At 37.9% G+C, this 20232-nt stretch overlaps 1 protein-coding gene across 12 annotated transcripts; it reads right to left on the bottom strand.

Moving 5' to 3' along the window:
• Positions 1-4106: 4106 nt before the first annotated feature.
• tomm40 (translocase of outer mitochondrial membrane 40 homolog (yeast)) lies at positions 4107-20206 on the bottom strand. 12 transcript variants are annotated; one of them, XM_030750743.1, is made up of 13 exons: positions 20080-20206; positions 16422-16506; positions 16208-16303; positions 15582-15752; positions 15125-15268; positions 11803-12041; positions 11506-11666; positions 9522-9623; positions 9297-9402; positions 6881-7003; positions 6657-6733; positions 4729-4831; positions 4107-4607 (listed from the first exon to the last, which is right to left on the bottom strand). In XM_030750743.1, exons 5-13 carry the CDS (start codon positions 15133-15135, stop codon positions 4468-4470), a joined length of 1062 nt encoding a protein of 353 aa, XP_030606603.1. In that variant the 5' UTR covers positions 15136-15268; positions 15582-15752; positions 16208-16303; positions 16422-16506; positions 20080-20206; the 3' UTR covers positions 4107-4467. The 12 variants fall into 12 exon arrangements, with proteins under 12 accessions (XP_030606603.1, XP_030606608.1, XP_030606604.1 ...); XM_030750748.1 differs by having other exon boundaries at positions 11803-12038; XM_030750744.1 differs by lacking the exon at positions 20080-20206 and adding an exon at positions 19826-20003.
• Positions 20207-20232: the final 26 nt, after the last annotated feature.

Genomic DNA, 20232 nt, shown 5'->3' with positions numbered 1-20232 from the left:
CCTTTTAAAGTATAGTGGTGACAGGAAACACACTCATTTTCCCGCATGCATAGAATGAGTCAGAAATCCAATCCTTCCCCAACTACAGTATTTGGACAGCCTCCCTGAAAATCACTTTAGGTAATTAACAAATATGTGAGAAAACAGTGTGTAAGCCACACAACAAATTCATGAACCCCACTGTGTTCTGCAGGAGCATTTTCAAGCACATGTGTATATGTGACAGAGAGAGCAAGCATGGGAGAAAAAGTTGAGATGTTGAGATAAACTGATCCATGCTCCGTGTTTCCTATGATGAGTTACACTGCCCTAATGTGTTACACTGCTGTCTCATTATCTCCCATCCTTCTTAAGTTCATAAGCAGTGCATGCTGCTCTTGTTCTCTGTCAGATCAAGTTCCAACATTTTCCCCTCTTGAGGACCAGAAAGCCAACAGTAGTGATCATCACTCCTGTTTACATTGCGTCCAATGATATCGTTAGCACAGCTCTTGATCTCCAGCTAAAGACCATAAAAACAAAACAAACAACAACAACAAAAACATCACCAGGCTCATCCTCTCTCACTTCGTAGTGGGAAATTTTAAATCAGGCCAATCTGAAGTCTGTACTTCCTGAATTCTTTCAACATGTGAAGTTCCTGATGATGGGAGAAAATATACTTTATGTTTATTCCGATATCAAACACACACAAAGTCATAGCCATCCCCCACTTGAGTCAGTCAGACCACCTCTCTCTGCTCCTCAATCCTGATTAACACCCATCTTAGGAGAAAACTGTTAACACCTGGTCAGAGAAAGCGCTCAATGTCAGTAGATTACAGATTTCTGTTTTCTTACCTCTCCTAATTCTGCACATAAGAGCTTCTTCTTGTATACTGTAATTCATTTATGGGTGAATGTAGGTAGACAGTGTTGGAACTGAGTATCTGTACGAAAATAAAATGCCAACAATTAACAAAATCTTAGTCTACAAGTTTTTTAAATGCGTTGTCAGCTGCATAGTTATGAATCTACCTGTTGAAGTTCCAAAGGCCACAGCTGTTTTACATTGTTCAAAACAGCAGTACTAACATTTTTTGATCTGTTGGTGTAATTTTCAACAAGTGAAAATGCACGTGTGACTGTGTGTGCTACAGAGAACACAAACGCAGATCATTTATTATTAGATTATCATGCTTGTAGGTATTAGTGAAATACACAACTCGTTTTTCTGACCTGTTTAACACTAACATATCATACAGCAGACAGGATGAGTCTTCCTTTATCCAGCAGTCAGATGGACTGCTGGATAAAGCTGAGCCGACCTTTATTCCTGTCACGTTTTTAAAGTTTTCATGGAGCCCATATCATGTATGGAAGATACTGAAAGTTATGTCTTGTCCACCAAGAGTTATACTCTTGGTTGTGATTTATTTCTATCTATTCACTGGTTTCCTAAGTTCTCCATGTCTTCTCTGTGTTCCTGTGTCTGTTTTTGTCTTGTTCCCTTGGTTGTCTGGTTTTCCTGTCTTAGCCTTGGTCTCTGTGTTTTGCCTGGGTATTCCAGCAAACAAAGCTGAGTTTTGAGTTATTTCCCTGTATCTGGGTCCTGTTTTGCTCTCCACACAGCTGAACCGTGGTATAGTGTTGTCTGGCTGCACTTACTTGAAAAAAAAAAATGCCAAAATTTGCTATGAAATTACTTTTGTTATTAGCATGTCATATATTTTTATTATTACTGTATATTCACAGGACAGTGCATAATTATATGTATATATAATAATTATATATATATAAGTTCTTTCTATGTTAAACAAGAATAACTAAATACTATGAAAAACAAATCAAATTCAATCACTCATGTTTAACATATATCTGATGCTTTTGATCATTTCTTCAGAAAGAGATAAACATGAAACAAATGAACATATTGCTGATATAAACAATTTGTGCCGCCTCTGCTGGAGTGCTGTAGCTCCACAAGGGACGAGGTGGGCTTCTTAACCCAAGCTTTTTGTAGCAAAAATAGAAAAAGTTAATGGAGTCTGACTAGACTGGTAGCAGTGCACAAATTACTAGTATTATATTCTGAGTTTAATAAATTATGTAAAGTAGTTTTGTAGACTCTTGTTTTGATGCAATCATGCAGTTGTGCCGTCAGTGCTAATTGCTTTAGCGCATCTATAGGAATATCCATTATTCATTAGCATCCAGCTGGCGGGATAAAAAAACTGTTTTTTACTTTTTCTGGTGGCTAGACCAGCTACAATTTCAGCTAGTAAGGCTTCAGCAAAATAATAAGAAATATATTACATCACAATTTATATTGTATTATGTTTTGTTGTTGTTTTGTAGTTTTAGGTTCCCCACAATGATGGCTGAAAGTTTTTGTCTCTCATTTTGAAGAACTGTTTTTCTATCTGTCAAACTGGGGATCAACGTATAGTGAGGGCAGAATAGGAAAAAAGGCATCATTCTCATTAAGCATAGTGAGTTCTGGAAAAGAAAGGATGGACGATACGCTGGAAACAAGATAAGAAGTGTTTAGTTCTTTAAGCATCAGCCTGCTTACATCGTCATCTACTGCTGCTGCCAGAGCACAAGCAAAAGCAGAAGCTACCCATGTCCAGCTCTCATTTGCCAAACAGGAAGCTAACATCTTGGAACAACAAGCTGAATAGCTTAAAAAGCAGGCAAATTTAGATGCAGAGCTATATATATATATATATATATATATACACACTGAAATCACAGAAAGCAACAGTAGCAGCACAACCTGAGGATCAAGTCTGAGAAGCGTCACATGCTGTTTGTAAATTATGTGCAAGAAAATATGCTGCTCAAAAGGAACAAAAATTTTTTTTTTCCAGATGAGAAATTTTATCAACTCTAGCAATAACTGCCATTTGGCTTTTATGATGAAATAAGGAAGTTTTTATCTTGACTTTTTTTCCTTGACCCAAATAGTTTATAGATTAGATTAGATTAAACTTTTTTAATCCCTTTGGGGGGGTTCCGTCAGGGAAATTAAAGAATTATATGAAAATTATATGCGCCAGGCATATCATAAAGTCACCTCTGATACGTATTTGTAAAGGGATTTGTTTTCTATATTTATCCATTTATCTTTGAGAACATTTGTGTGGGAAGACTAATTAAAAGGCTAATAAATCTTTATATGTGAACCTAGGGTGAAATCATTTCTCTTTCTGCACAAAAATAAGAAGTGCCCTGTGATCACATTGCCATTATTGCACATGAATTCCTTCATGCTCTTGGCTTCAACCTTGAACAGTCCAGATATGATAGAGATGATTATGTGACAATTGTGTTCAGAAACATCTTGGAAGGTTTAATCAATAACTTCATTATTAATTATAGTCTTTTTCTGCTTCTGTATTCTTTACCTTGATATTTATCTTAAGATAGCTACTTGTCAGTCATGTACTATAGCAAAAATGCAGTCAGCAATTAGTCAACCTAATTTCTTAAATATCTTGTTTCTTCCTCTCAGAAAGTCCCAGGTTTTCGTTCTCATTTATTTTAGTTTAGTTTAGTTTTATTGCTTCTTGCACTTTTCCCTCTACTGTCTCATCCTCCATCACCTCTGGGTGTTTCCCACTTGGGGTAGAAAAAATGCTGTTTCAAACTTTATATTTCAAACATTTGTTGTAGTACAAAAGCTCCACTATTCAATTTAATAACTATTTCAAAATCAGAATTCTGGAGTTATATTTATTCAGATAATGAATGGAAACCATGTTTCAATAAAGTGTGTCATTTGTTTTGTTTTTTAAGCAGGCAGATATTCTACTGATATGTGCTCAATCAGGAGATTCAGCCAATGCTAAGCGATTGTTTATATTTCCAGTTAACAAATATTGTTTTCTTGGTGATGGCTAAAGCTGCGGGTGTGGGTTTAGCATGTTTGGTTGGCAGATCGATTGAGGTTATTTCCCCGAGCAAGGACAAATGAGGAGATAATGAGATTCTGCAGCCCAAGATGGCGGAAAGTTTTTGAGTGACTTTGAGCCAAAAACAAAAAAAACAAAACATATCAAAGTAATTTTTATCTATCTATCGATCGATAGAAGATTTTACAAACATATGACAGAGCCCAAATGTACAAAAAGTAATCACATTTATTTCAATTTATACATAACCACCATATATTATGTCTCACCACTTACTTTGATTTTCACATGTTCTCATGCATCACATGATGCCCTCTGATATACATCTCTCTAGACTCTGGGTACATCCAACACACCATAAAGGAAAGACATTTGTGCTACAGTATGTAGGCATGGCTTGGCCAATCCTGGCTCCTCGATAGTCATTTTTGTCTCTCTGTCTGCCCCAGAAATCACAGTTATTAGAGAGTCTCTGAATCCAATTTTTTAAAACTTAGTCCGGGTTTCCTGTGTGTCTCTGTGCCGGTCCAAGCTTTGGCCTGCGGGCTGGTTACAAGCAGCCCCGGAACCTCTAGCCAATAGTGACACCAAAGCCACACTGGAACTTGTTCTTACGGTGATTGAGGAAAGCCCCAAGGGCCAGTGTGAGAGGCAGCGGCACCAACTTTTTCTCAAGGGTTGCACCAACCACCCAATTACTGTCAACTGTTCCTGCAGGGGGGAAGAAGGAAATTGAAGAAATTTGTTAAGAAAACATTTTTTAAACATCATACTGATAGTCTAGCAACTTGTGTTGCAAAAGTGATATTCATCTTGCATGTACAGGATTTACCTTTAAAGAGCAAGTTTGCTTTGGGAAGGTCCAACTGGTAACCAAAGGATGTTGTGGTGTCTTGCATCCTTGTGCTGGCTTCAAATTCAACTCCTACCTGCAACTGTAAAACCACAAATTTAAAAAAAAAAAAAAAGTAAAAATAATTATGTTAATTAAATATTTAAGCACTCATATGCACATTGCACGTAACCAAAGGTATTTTCAGTTTATATTCCTGTGTATTGAAAGAAAAAAACTCAAAGGACTTTCCAGTGTAGTGCACAAATCTGCAGACTTGCTTGCTGCAAAAAATGTATTAGCTGGAGCTACTCTGATCAGCAGTCTGAGGTAAGATTTGTTTCCACTGAGTGCATGCTACAAAAACAACACTGTTTCATTGTGATTTCAACACTCCAAAACCGTTCACACCAAATGTGTCATTTTGAGGATGACAAAGAACAAATTGGCATTCACTTTGCCTGTGATTTTTGCAAACAAACCCACAGTTTATTTGTTCCTTTAGCCAGACTCCAATGTGCAGCAGTCAAAACCACAACTGTCTTTACAAATTCTCACATTTTGCCACAATATGTGACACTCATTGGCAAGTTAAATCAATATTAGTGCACCAAAATAAGGATTAGACCTCTGTGGAAGCAAACAGTCTTTGATGTTGATGGATTCTTGTGTACTGCTCAGTCTCTCTGACTGCATTTGTTTTTGCCTATTATTATTATTATTACTGTTTGTTAAGCTAAGAATAATGCACTCAGGAGAAACAAACCATTGCTCATTTAAACTGTTTAATGGATGAAAAGAAAAAATGATTTTTTTTTTATTTATTTATTTTTTTTAAATCAAATGTTTGGTAGTTTATTACTACTAAAAGCTCATGGTTAGTTTCAGGTGGTTATGTTTCTTGCAACATCATCCAGCAGCAAGGGCTTGGCAGTGGGTCAATGATGGCCTGGGGAGGCCAAACATCCACATGCTAGCCTACTTATGGAGATTGTCAGACCTTATGCCAGTGCAGTGGGACCTTGTTTCTCCCAATACATGGCTTGACGTGGCCAGAGTGTGTTAGTAGTTCCTGGATGACGAAGACATTGATGCCGCTGACTAACCCTCATATTCCCCAGACGTGAATCCAAATAAGATTTCTGGGACATTATGCATCAGTATAACAGTGCCACCAAACAGTCCCACAGACTGTCCAGGTGCTCACTGAATAAACTGAACCAGGTCTGGGCCGAGATCCCCAAAACACCATCCACCACCTGATCAGGAGCATGCCCAGACACTGGGAGTGCATACAGTCATGTGGGGACCATTCAAATGAGTGAGCCACATTATAAAGCAGGTTGGATCAGCCAGTGATTTTAATTTTTAACTTTAATTTTTGACTTTGTATGTATGTCAGTAAAGATTTCAAACTGAGTGCTTTGTTCATCAAGATCAGAGGCATGATTTAAGTGTTCCCTTATATTAAAAATGTACTTTTTTTTTTTTTAAAGCAGCAGTCTATATTTAACAGTACACAGAATACAGGACCTTCTTGCTGTGAGGCAAGAGCCACTAACCACTGCACCACCATGCAGTGCTGCAAACTTCACATAGAAAGACCTGAGTTTGCACACAGAAAGGTCCTGGGTGGCTGGGCCCTTTCTGGGTGGAGTTTGCACGTTCTCCCTGTGCCTACATAAGTTCTCTCCAGGAACTGTCTTCCTCCCAAAGCCCCAAGACAGGAATTTTAGGGTAATTGGTGGTTCTAAATTGGCCAGAGGTGTAAATCTGAGTGTAAATTACTGTCAGCCTTTTGGCTGACAGTAATTTACAACTTTCACCCTATTACACCTGGGAAAGGTTCTATTATTCCTACAACCCTGACACGGATTATCACTTAGGATTTAGAAGTATAGCAACACAATTTAACTGAGGTTAAGTACCTGATCATTGGCTTTGTGATAGTATGTAGCATGAGCTCCTGCTCCTCCCAAAGTCAACGTAGCAACATAATTTTCACCTGAGTACAAAAAAAAAAAAAAATTACTGCAGTGTCTATAGATAGCTCACATGAAATAATGACCACAAAACAAGATTCTAAAATATATAAATTTTAGCACAACGTAGTGTTGCAGTGCACAATGTAAATCTTTAAGAGGCCTTTTACCTGTGTACCTGCCCAAGAGAGAAGTAACCGTTCCTTCCTCCCCTGGTCTCCTGTGATACACCAGCTCTCCACCGAGAGTCAGCGCTGGTGTAATAGACTGAAGATAGTGGGCCACCAAAATCCCTGAAATAGCCAAAAAAAAAAAAACATTACGAAAACTGATTTTTTATTTTATTTTGAGAAAGTATGGAAATTATTCTCTCTCAGGTCTTGTACCCCTTTTTCATATTTTCTAATTCCTCCTTCAGTCTAAAGGCTATTTTGATATTCATTTTTCTTCATGTTGAAGATGGAGTGCATTCTTCATCAAATATTTACTGTAAATAATTTGATACAGATGGAAATGTACTGGCAGAACCAATTACTGTACTAAATGGAAAAAAAGCAGAAGTGCCTGTCTGGTTTGTCATTATCAATCCATGTTTCTGCATTTTATGTCCTACAGGAGTTTAGTCCTACTGGTTCCTCACTATCTGCAGTTGTTCCAGTCCTAATTTATCCAAAAATGCATGAACTGAACACAATGCTTCTGTTAACACTTTTACAGAGGGTCTTTAAAAATGAATAAGAGCTCCTAGCTTTCCAATAATAGGCATGATATCGCAGCTGTGCAGTTTACCAGAGATAATATGTATCGTAGTAATTATATTAAGTTTACCAGAGATAATATGTATTGTAGTAATTATATTAAGTTTACCAGAGATAATATGTATTGTAGTAATTATATTAAGTTTCACTTGCTATATATCTGGGTTTTATTATCAATCCCTATGAATATGTGGATATAGGACTTTTTTTCCAGTTTAGTATTATGAGAAAAGAGGTAATTTCCTAGAAAGTCCTTTAGGCACACAGGCTGTACTGGCAATTTATTGAGGTGAGGTACCATTCATTCATGCGCCGCAGGCACCCCCTGGCTTCCATTTTTAGTATCGCTCAAACCTGAGTTTATTAAATTATTAGGTTATTCCTTTGTTTCTTAGACACCACACAATTCAATCCCACCCTAAGCACTTACGCATTCATAAGCAAGCTGAAATCCAATAACGTCAGCTGTGATTTCGACAGAACATCTGGAAAATGGATGTAGTGTTTTACTGACTCACCATACATTGCACACTCTTCCTATTGTGACTATCAAAGTCCTTACTCAAAAATCCAATGACAGTTTATTTTCTCTGACAAAGAACCTCCTATTTGTTTACAGATTATCAAACTAACTGCTTCAGCCTAAACAAATTCATTATTAGAAATACATTTGTATTTGTTTTGTAGCACACTTTTCTCATTAAGATACAGCAAAACAAACAAACAAAACCCCACTTGATAATGTTTCTAATTAGGGCTGGGCGGTTTACTGTGTTTTTAAGAAATACTGATATTCATACGCGATATGAGACAATATCGTTTATGTCGATGTAATCTATGTCACGTTACAATCATACTTGTAGATCCACCAGTTCACCTTTCTCTTCTCCCAATTTGTCTCTGCACAACTTCACACTGCCCCTCCTCTCTCCCTCACCGCTTCACCTGTAAATCATACAGGAAGCGACAGCATGGAGAAGTAAACTGACATGAAGCTATTAAAGAGGAGCTGTTAGTAAAAAGAAAAACGATGCTCAATTATTTGGAGATCGTTCGGATTCAAAGCGTCAGATGAGCAGCAGAATAATGAATTCTGTAGAGAATGCTGCAAACAAGTCCCGGCAAAAGATCCGAGCACTCATCTTTTCCAATATGCATACCGATGCTAATGCTAATGGCCGTGTCGCTAGCTAACTGTTACGATAACAGCCAGTGTGACGGCACATCAGCCAGCTGCAGCTAGCTAGAGTCCTGCTGACTGAAGGATGGAATTTTGTTAAGTCTGTTTACATGTTTTGTTATTTGGGCAGAGTACTAGAGGTACAAGAGTACACACAAGGGGAAGCACTTTGGTGAAGTCTATTTCACTGGAGACTGGCTTTTTAAAGAATAAGTCAGCCTTTTGCTATTTTTTTCTTCTGTATCTTTTCTGTTTACATTGTAATAGCACAGCTTTTGTTATGGAGGAAAAAAAAATCAATTTATTTGAGGAGCATTATCATTTAAATATTCCAATAGTTTTGAGCAATTTCTCATGTACATCTACAGCTGAATGTTAGTAAAGGTGCCTGTGTAATATTTGGCACATGTAGCTTTGACTCAGAAGCACCTTTTTGTTTATACCTTTTGGGAAGAAAAAAATATTGAGATATATATCGTATATCGTGATATCATTTTTGGCCCATATCGCCCAGCCCTATTTGTAACCTAGTGGTTATGTTCTGTTATTTTCCCCCTCACTATTTAGCACCTTTACTGGTATTACTTTCATAAATTACCACTAAAACAGAATGACAAATTGCAGTAACCAGACTAATCTTTATCATACCAGATCCAACAAGTATATCTGGATTTCCGAACGTCACAGCAGATGTGAAGTTTTCTCCTCGATACTCCACGTCACACTGCCAGTTCACGAACTTATGCTGCTGAGTCTAGCAAAGAATAAAAAAAATAAAAATAAAAAGCTGTAAGGACAATGTAAAATGTGCACTGAAATGCTGAACATAAATTCTAAAGGACCACATCTGAATGCTATTACATGTTTAAATACCTGTATGGCTATTTTGGAGCGCACAGCAGTTGTAAGCTGGTGGATGACCTGGGCATTCAGGCTGCCGGTGTTGTCCATATCTCCAACCAACACTGGGAATGACTAAGGAGAATATACCACCCCACTGTTAGTTTTTAATAAGTGTCAATGGCTGTATTAAACAGCAGTCAACATCAATGACACAGAACATAGAAAACTAACATTTTTATAATTATCCTAAGTCAGGTAATATAAAATGTATCAAGTTTACTCTGAAGAATTGAAATATTGAGACAGACAATCATTTAGAAATAAACACCTGGCCATACGGGAAAACACACCAGCACACAATTAACACCATTATGAAGTCTAGTTATAATGGATTTAAGCACTTTGTTTCAGTGGTGGCATAGGTTATTGCAGATAATACAGCACCAAAAAAAAAAAAAATCATGAGTAAGGATTTCTGTCATAACTATATTTAATTGTTTTAATTCACCACACGTCACACTTTATTGGTCTGGAGTACACCTCATGTTGAAACAGCTCCCATTATGTTCTGAAATTATGTTTTTCAATTTTGCTTTGTCCTTTGTTTATTTCTTGCTTTACCATTGCCCAGGACCCCAAATTCCATAACAGACCTGTCACCTCCTTAGACCAACATTTCCTAAAGGTCTGGCAACATTCGACTATCAACATCAACTACACTCAACAAGATATTTATGAATTTCAGTCCAAGTAGAGATGGAAGTATGTCTCAGAATTCCACTAAACTAGTGAGCTGTCATGACGTCACGTCCACAGACACTATTTTTTGAGACAGGCATTCAATGTGATATTACTTTGGCTCCATAAACCAAATTATTTTTTAGGTTAGGTGGCCCCATTTTGATACCTTAAGTGAATTTCAGATGCATATAACATTGCTATTGCTCACACCATGTTCAACAGTTAGCTTTCACATATATTTGCCATATAAATATACTGTACTTTTGTAGCCATCAATCAAAGAAAAAAAAAATACTAGGCTTTCTTCATGTTTTCGCATAAACATACAGAAGATGTTTATGCGAAAACTCACATTCAAGTAGAGCTGTACAATTAATTGCAATCAAAATTTTGGCTTCCCACAATTAAACAAACATGATCAAGTGATATTGAAAATGTGTGCTCCGCCAATAGAACACAAAGCAAACACAAATGCAGTACTCCCTAAAATCACCACTTGATGACATCCCTGCATCAAGCAGCATGACGTTTCCTGGATGTAGTCTGGACACGTACTGCTTCATTAAAAGGCAGATATTGAAAATGAAATGTCTGGCACAGCAAAGGGTGAGCAGCTTGTTCTTTGAAGAAGAAACAATATGCAAAGAGTGCTGCAGACTCATGCCTGCATGGCAAAGTAACATAGCTAACTTGTTTAACCACCTGAAAATACATCACAAACTGCAGTAACATAAATGCACTACGGCAAAGTAAACAATGCAAATGTTGCTAAGGAAAATCCTCCAACAGCGGGTCAGATGCTCATAAAAGTGACCCTGTGCAGCCCGTCAGCATGTCCATCCAGCTTACAAAGACGCACTGAAACCGACAACACAATTGCATTTCATTTGACCAAAGATGTCTGTCTAATAAACATGGTGAGTAATGAAGGCTTCAGGAAAATGGTCAACATACTGGACAAAAGATGTGTTATTCCCTCATGCAGTGATTTTTACAAACCTGTAAAGAGGCAGTAAGCCTCTTCTGCATAATCCTGCCTTGTATTCGTCATTTGGTTGCATTCTGGGATGACCAATTTAATTTTTTAGTCATTTAGTATTTTGCTTGTGTGAAATGCACTTTGGTCAGGCGAATAAACACCTTATTTAACTAAAGAAGTTTTAATTAACAGCAATGCAGCACAATGTAAAAGTGAAAGCAGTGGCTTGTTGATTTGATTGTGTTACCATTTTGGCATTTACTTTCAATCTCGTGAAAACAAAGAGATCATTACCTCTGCTGGCCCAGTCTGTTTACTGCCTACATAGGTAGCACCAAATCGATATCCGGAATCACCCAGGGTGCTGAGGGTAACAGTATGGCTGACCTGGAAGTGGTTACTCAAGCCTTTGTTGACCAATAACCGCACCCCTTCCATCTGCAGAGGAAACACCTCTGAAGCAAAGAAGGGAGAACAACAACGTCAGATTTATTTGAAAGCACAGCAACTGCACTTTTACAGTAGCATAATTATGATGAAAAAGTTGAAAAATATACGATGAAATACACAGAAATCAGCTGCTTTTCTAACCTTTACATTTGCGGTGGCATTCCTCATATGTTCCTGGGTTTGAGAGTGAGGACTGCGCATCTGCCGTCTGCTGGTCAGATCCAGATGCTGGAGGGACGGAAGACACTGAGGGCATAGTGAACCCAGGAGGGACTGAGACCAAGCCTGGTACCCCTTGACCACTTCCAGCTGCAGCTGGGGCTGGACTGGGGGAGGCGGCAGCCAACACACTGCCCATAGTCTGAGATGGTAGCAGCCTACTGAGAGAAACAAACAGTGTATAAATAAGTTATAATTTCATTATAGTAATGAAAGCTTAACAGTTTCATGCAGGATACTGGATGTTAAATTGATCTTGTAAAAATGATGAAAAAGTATATTCTAACATATGACCTGCACACCCTGCCAGGTAAATATACAAACACATACGTGTATTCTGCGAACTGTTACCCATGCTTTATATAGTATATCCGACGGACATTTATGAAAAGCATTAGCTCACTTGTATGCACTCAGCTACCATCTGCACGGCTCGCTTGACTGAATGCTCTTTATTCTATTGGCAGCAACGGTGCAGCATGTTGGTTTCAGCCAAGGCCCAATCTAGTTAGACTCTCGGCACCTTAAATATGATAAAATCTGCATGACCCGATAGCAAGACCTGTCGAACCCCAATCTTGCTGTTTGTTAGAGAAGCCATATATGCATTTAAGCCACCAGCTGGCAAAAGTATTCGCTAGTAGCATTTAACCTATGAAGGCTAAAGCGGGCTAGCAGAGGTTGGTTAGCTAACTGGCTGGCTAGGTAGCCATGTGGAGTCGACCACGAGATCTATTCGCCTATATGTGAATATATCGGTAACTAGAAATACGATACAAAGCACAGTAACACCATCACATACCCCCTTAACATAAATAAGAACCCCCTTCAGTTCTGTTTACCTACTTACGGTGACCGTTTGGGTCCAGGGGTAGTTCAACACCGGTAAAGTTCACGTCAGTGACCGTAGTTAAAGCTCCACCCATTACCGCTAACTCATCAGTGGATTGGCTAATGTGTATCTCATATCAGCTGCAATTGGCTGAAGTTACAGCTGGAACAGCCCACTTCTAGTGACGCATAATTTAGGTTCATTCGCTATACATTTGCTTAATTCGGGCTTTCCCTGAATGACATTCCAAGGGTATGGAGCGAATGGATGTATTCACACAATCATACGCGTGCAACTTTACTGAATCTTTGCTATTAAGTGTTTGTACTGTTGGTGAGAATGCCCCCAAAATTAGGACAAGGTCACAGCAAAATAGAGATCAGCCATTGGACTGAAGCACTAAAACCCATTATGTTGTCTAGTTTACTGCTAGCAACCTCTAGACCTGAGACATTTACTGGTTTCCTGTCTTTTGGTCTAAGCTTTATTGAAATGACAACAGTGTTGTCATTATTCTTTAAATAGCTTATTTTTGTAATAAGTACTTGAGTATATGGAAAATGTGTCAAGTTTATCATAAGAAATGGGTAACAGGTTTTCAGCAGCGGAGCATAACAGCAGCCACCTTTTAAAGTTTTTTTCACAGCAAAGTGGCCATTTTGGTTCATGAAATGTTCTTTATTATAATTTGTGCTCTTTTTTGTCTACTCAACTTTGGTTTTAAAAACATTATCTTAAATAATTCTGTATTCCAAAATACGAGGCTTGTCTCACACTTAATTTACTGAAGATATTTGCATTAAGTATCAGCAACTTTATCCACAAAAGCAAGAAAAGCTGATGACAACATTCAGTTTTTCTGACAATCATCTAAATGTTAATGAAATGTGATAAGGATGGAAAGACTGTTGCTCATCTCTTGGCATTTTCACACAGCAGTTTGTCACAGACAATGTTACAAAAACAAACCCTAAGTCTGAGAGCTGTGAGGGTAAAAGTACTGATGACAGAGACCAGATAAGAATGGCTAACTTGGTGCTAGCTGACAGGAGGCTGGAAGTGGAGAAAAAAAATGCAAGGTGTCGTGCTGTAGCAGATGTGTGTAAAAACTGTGGCTATACTAGATACAGGAACAACAAATTTGATAAAGTTTGGTCGTTTAAATCTTAATTTCAGTTATGTCATCCACATATTAGGGAGCATCCATATTAGGGAGTTCATGCAACCCCATGAATCCATTAGAAACTGCACTGTAATAGCAGTGTAATAACATGTCAGATTACTTGATGCATTACTGCAGCTCATGTATCACATCGATTTGTGGTTAGTGATCTTCAAATGACCTTTTTTTTAAACTAATATAACACATGATATTGAACAAGTCATTATAAATATCATAATAAGAATAAGAAAAGACCAACCATCCATGAACTAAGATGCAGTTTTCCTTTATGCCTTTGGCTAAAATGCATTTCAGCAGGATATGAACATCGCCATAGTAGTTCACAGTTGGCACAATCCTGCAAGTTCACCTTTGGTTACAGTTTTATGTTGATCATTTCCATCTTTTTCCAACTGTCTGAATTCTATGAGAGCCTTCAACCACAGCTCCAATCACATGGGCAGTGATCCCTAGCAGTGTTGTCAGCCTTACAGCTAAAGATCACTGTCCAAGTTCAACCGTCAATTTTCAGTGGGGTACCAGCAATCTTAAACTAGAAATGAAAAGAGTAGAAACATCTACAAATCTACACTTTGAGTCATGTGTGATGTGTAGCCAGTATTGTGTGACAAATGCCAGGCACAGTGTTTGTCATGAAAAACAGTAAGGCCAAATTAAAATACAATCTCCAGTTCCAACCGTGTCAATTAGTCACTGCTGTAGTAAACCTGCAAAGCAGACAGCTGGCAGTGTGTGCTGATCAGCTCTGTCCAAATGTATGTTGACTGTTCTGCAACCCTTCACCTTTAAATCTTGTAAAGCTTTAGTTAATCTTGATGAAAGAGGATATAATCAACTAGAAAGGTTGCTTCAGGAGGAGCGTTCAGATACACTATGTCCTAAAACTGAAATTCTCTTACTCATACACACAGAACGCACTGAATCAGAATGGTCTCTCCTGTTTTACCTTTGTGATAATTTACCAATTTAGTATAAATTATATTCCTTACTCATGAAGTCACCTCACAATCATAAGACTGGCAACATAAAATAGGGCAGTGAAGACTCACTGGCCACAGATTAAACAGCTTTACGGTTACAACAAAGCTGAGCATGAACCCTCAATACCATTTAATGTATATAAAGCAGCCAAAGGGCAGCAAACAGCACATCTTGCATAATTTATAAAACAATTTATCCTAGAAACTCTTTTTCAATTATGCTTAGATTTAGCTATTTGATGAACTGACCATTCATTCATGCAGCTCCAAGTTCATGGCTTTTCCACTTCCCCTTCACTGTCATCATCTGAGACAACAGAGTGAAACTGCCACATATAGGTTCCTGTCAATGCTGCTTCAGATTGCTGGCCAGACCCAAGTGACCAAAACACCCTGTGACAGATGACATAGTGTAAATATTGTGTTAGTGGTAGCATCATGAAGTGACTGACCTTGGGTGTGACAGATTTTGAATAACGGTAGCTGTAATCTTAAATTCTTGTTGACCGCACAACAGGTTAATCTTTACATGATCTACCAAGGTAGGTCTCTGCACCTTTGAGGAAGTCAAATTGAATAACCACATTTACTGCCTGGATGTCAGTTCCCTGAGTCAAGAATTCTACAAGAAAATATATGCTTTATTCAACCTAGTGAACATTAGTATTTCCACTTTACATTTTAAAATGCAAAACTCTTCACCTACCCGTGCAGACCAGGTTTCTGCACAATCCATTTCTGAAGTCATGGAACACACAATTTGTGCACTCCTGCATCATCTTTGTATGAATGTAAAAACACCAATAACCAAGCTGGGTGATTTTCTTTGCAAGAAGCTCAACTCTCTGAGTGGAGTTACAGAAGATGATAGACTGATCTGTAATAGAATATACAGGAAAAGGGTTTGTTATTTCTCTAAATATGAACTGTTTTGCTGGAAGCAGCACTTTGTTTGCATAAACAGTGTTTCTTTTACATCGTGTTGTATTTTCATTTCATTTTAAGATGAAATTTTATATTGAAATAAATATTCAAGTCTTTTCACTTATCTAGCAAAGATGTGGACTTCATACATACTGCGCATACAGCGCAATGCAAAGATGTGAATCTACATTAAAAGGAATGATCAGCTTGGTGGCTGATATTTGGAACTGGGTCAAGTTACAACATTCAGAGTTTTACTGAGCAACATTTTCAAGCTAGTTTTATGATACAGAATCATTATATTGGTCCAAGAATACACTTTAAAGTATTCTCTGATAAAGGTAACTTGGATAAAATACTTAAACTTACACTACGAAGAAGAACCTAAGTTCTGACTGCTTTAATTACCTGGATAGGGGAGGATTTCTCCTATCCCATGCCAGATTCCCATAAGAAGTTCTCGCTTTAGGGGTAGTCTTCTTTTCCCTTAGTGGATGGCACATCCTGGGAAACATAACCAAACCATATTAGTTTACTGTTTAGTAAGATCCAGAGGTTGAGGATTATAGCACTAGATGGCAGCATGCACTGAGTCTAAGTTAATCTGTGTAATTATACTCACTTCTAACAACAGTTACGTTACCAAAGTTTTCACCCTGTTGTCTTGTGGAGGAAGCTCCAGGCACTACTTCCAGTCATCACCAAACCTAACAGTAGTCAGCAGTACAATTACAGTAAGCATTTTTGTGGGGAAGTCCCAGACCATTATCAAGAGAAAAAGAGAACACAAATTTAAAACAACCACTGTAAATTTAGATTTTCATGATGCTTAGGGGGGAAAAAAGGCTATAAGCAGTGTGATGAGGATGAACTAGGACAGATTGGTCAAGCTAATACACAACAGCTCAGTGCAGTACTTTCTATGGGGAAACCTGGGTGAAAGTAACTTCAAAGAAACTCAGCTTGCAAACTATACAAATCCAACAGTGAAACTACTGTATGTATGACTAATATTATAAGAACCAGACAAAGGAGTGAACAAGAATCAGAACTCGTTGCTGTTTTAAACAGACTACAAAGAACAGCTGGCTACAAAAAAATAGCTTTCACTTGGCCATGTCTGTACTGCATGTAAAAAAGAAGTATTGTTGTTGGCCATAATATGAAAAGCACTGAGAAAGCCCACTCATCCATTTAAAGTGGCCCATTGGAAAGCAGTGTCATTTCTGATGTCCAGTGATTTAATTATATAAAACTAAAATAAATTTTTTTAAAAAGGCATTATTAAAAAGTTCAATTTTTTTTGGCCCTACCTATATGCTTGTACCTATATGCTTGGGTAAACTATTTTTAATCAGTGAGAAATACTTGGTTTATGTTTTTGTGTCATCTAGTTAGATCCAGATCTATTTTTGTTGATTAATTATTGCTTTAATGTTGATTCATCCTCGTAACATGCACCCAGCCCTGGCGTGAACACTGCTGAGGTTCTAAAATTGTCACATCCACACAATCCGAATGTGAAGTGTATGATCTGCACAAAATTGACAATAATTCTGTCATTTATGAACTTCCAAAAACATGCTAATGTGCTCAAAACAGCAAAATAATATAACTAGCAAACCTGAAATTATTAAGTCATGTCTAATGGTGAACAAACATGAATTGGGGGATGAAAAAATATTTGCTTTGCAATATTTGATCAGAACATTTGCTGATAAATCTTAAACTTTCCCATGGGATACTCATGCAGATTTTGATCTTAAGACCAAACTGCAAAAGTTTTTATGTGAGGAAAAAGTAAATCTTTTTTTTTTGTCTCCAAAGTAGAAGTGAAGCATTACTAAAACCTTACTTGATGCTTTCACTGCTCTGAGGTATGCTGGTTCTTTTTGCACCGGGATGGTGGACATTTGACAGGAGCCCAGACTGTTGTCCAGCTGTCTTGATCTGTCCCCTGAGCCACCCATTTGCTGGTTTGTTCAATCCAGCCATTGATGCTGGGTTTGCTATTCTTGCTGTAGCCATGGGTCTAACACCTTAACTGGCAATTCCTCACAGTATGTAATTATTCCTTTCCACTGCACTCTCTTAATGCACACATCTATTCAAAACTAAAATCTGAGAAAAATAAAACCCTTTTCTCATATCTGGGTCAAACCATATGAACTCAACCAATAGGTGACCATCTCAGATTTGAGTGAAAATTATTATGAAAGCACCTCTATGTGTATAATGAACACATGCAAAATTATAGGCCTCAGCTCCAAAGGGTTTCTGAGATATGGCCCTCCAAACATTGGGTGCCGTGCCCTATATTTGACCTTGTGAATCATGATTTTCAATTTTCTAATATTTCAACAGGCAATATCTCCCACATGAATTATATGCTTAGCCTGAAAATTGGTGTCCTGGGTAATTATGACCCAGACTTTCAGAAACTGGCATCATAAATGTTGTATCATCTCTCTCTCTCTCTCAAGTTATTAACCCCTTAAAAAACAATATTTTTACAGGCGAAAATACAAAATTCAGATTTCAAAGTCCTCCATGATACCAACATCTCTCAGAGACCGCTTAATGCCATATTCCTATTATTTCAGGACAGGTGTGTGTGTGTTTGGGGAAGTTTAGCTCTGTAGGAAGCATAAAATTGGAATTAAGGGACTCAAAAGGGTTCCGGGTGAAAAAAAATGACTTTTTTGCCTGTCCAGTTGGGCACCTGGGCAATTGCCCACGGTAATGCCACATTTTACATATCTTAACTACATTTCCTCAAAAGTTCTACTTGTTTTCTCATCTCCTTCTTTGTTTTATAATCATTTGAAATATAGGTGTTTTCTTTTACCGAAAGAGCCTTCCCTCTCTTCATCCAGAATAATTCAAAGATCCTCATCCATGCATCACTTCCAGTGTTTTTTTCCAGTGTTTTTCCTCAGTGTGCACTTCCATGCATCCATATATCTATTCTCTTCCACTTATCCTTTTCAGGGTCTGGTGTCTAACACAGCTGTCATAGGGCAAGAAGCAGGGTAAACTCTGTACAGGTCACCAGCTTGTTGCAGGACTAACACCAAGAGACAGACAACCGTTCACACTCACATTCACACCTCTGGGCAATTAATTTACCAATTAATTCACTGCATGTTTGGACTTATCCCTGTTTGAGATTGAGTATTACGAAGACTGAAAAAGGCCAGTATCAAAATATGGACAACTTGATCACATATCTGACCCTCATACTTTGTTGCCTTCAGATCATATATACAAACTGGAGTTGCTGGGGCTTAATACTGATTTGCACTTAACATTGGTCTGAAAAATAACAACCCAACAACTTTTTTTGTTTTGAAGCACTGGCAGTCTACATTCAATGGTTTGGGGTTATCTTTTTTTTTGGTTTCCAGTACTCCTACAGCAAAAGCTGAGATGGGAGTCTGCAAAATGTTTCAGGAAGTGATGAACATTACACAACAAAAATAAGTCCTGGTTACCTGCAAGAAATAAACCATAGCGGTTGTTTTTTTTTTTTTTTAAAGCATCAACAGGCAAGCCAGAAAAGCACTCCAAAGTGTCATTACTCAAAACCACCAGATCAGATCAACGAAATCCATTTCAGATGTGTACAAAAGCAAATCCCATCTTTGCTTAATTGTGATACAAACAATGCCACTGCATAAAGTAGACCATAAGACTCACAACGAAAGACAAAAGGTCAGCCAAGTATTTCGGGAAATCTAATCAAAATTAAGAGGGCGGACGTAGCCTTAATGCTGGCAACTTTGTCTTTGTTTTGATGCCGATGCTAGCATAGCAACCAATGCAAACTTCAGTACCAGCAGTTGCAACCCAAAGCAACCTCCTTTTGACTTTAGCAGCCACAATTATGTTCACTTGCTCAGCCAGTAAAATTTCTAGCCATGTTATATAGGAAAGTAAAGCCAACACTGAGCGAAATGGGTCTATTTTTTCCATAAGCCTGTTATCGCTATCGATAACAAAGTTAGCTAGAAAAGTTTAACTTACACGCGCGTGCGAGCACCGTGACAGCACTGTGGGCTAAGGTGACATAAGGTTAAGTCTTATTCCAGTTTGTGGGAGAAACTGTTTCAAAATATCTGTCGAGAAACGCCGTGTACAAACCAACCGCATCTGTATCCGTTCACGTCTCACCCTTCAACACTTTGATTCAACCGTCTGAGCACGCTGATCTGGACACGCTGACAATACCGGTAATAGTCATCAATACACTGTCTCTACCAGTCAGAGAAAGATCCTACCTTTGCTTTACTAACTACCGCCTGTGTCGTGATTTAGCCATATACTGGATTTTCAGTTAAGTTGGGTAGGCACTACTTCTATAACAAATAAACAGAACTTTTTACTCTTTTTTTCTTTTTCTTTTTTTTCTTTCTTTTTTTTTTTTTTTTCAA

Source organism: Archocentrus centrarchus, chromosome 16 (genome assembly GCF_007364275.1).
Source record: "Archocentrus centrarchus isolate MPI-CPG fArcCen1 chromosome 16, fArcCen1, whole genome shotgun sequence".
In the NCBI taxonomy this organism is placed as follows: domain Eukaryota; kingdom Metazoa; phylum Chordata; class Actinopteri; order Cichliformes; family Cichlidae; genus Archocentrus; species Archocentrus centrarchus.
Note: the sequence above shows the minus strand (reverse complement) of the source record. Positions and strands in the feature narration are given on the sequence as shown.

Excerpts from the sequence above, each read along its gene's own strand:
- tomm40 (XM_030750742.1), bottom strand. The coding sequence starts at position 12,806 with ATGGGTGGAGCTTTAACTACGGTCACTGACGTGAACTTTACCGGTGTT. Across the intron at positions 12,039-12,726 it reads GACCCAAACGGTCACCGTAA|GCTGCTACCATCTCAGACTA; the intron begins GTAGGTAAACAG and ends TTCTCTCAGTAG. Across the intron at positions 9,624-11,505 it reads AACAGACTGGGCCAGCAGAG|TCATTCCCAGTGTTGGTTGG; the intron begins GTAATGATCTCT and ends TATTCTCCTTAG.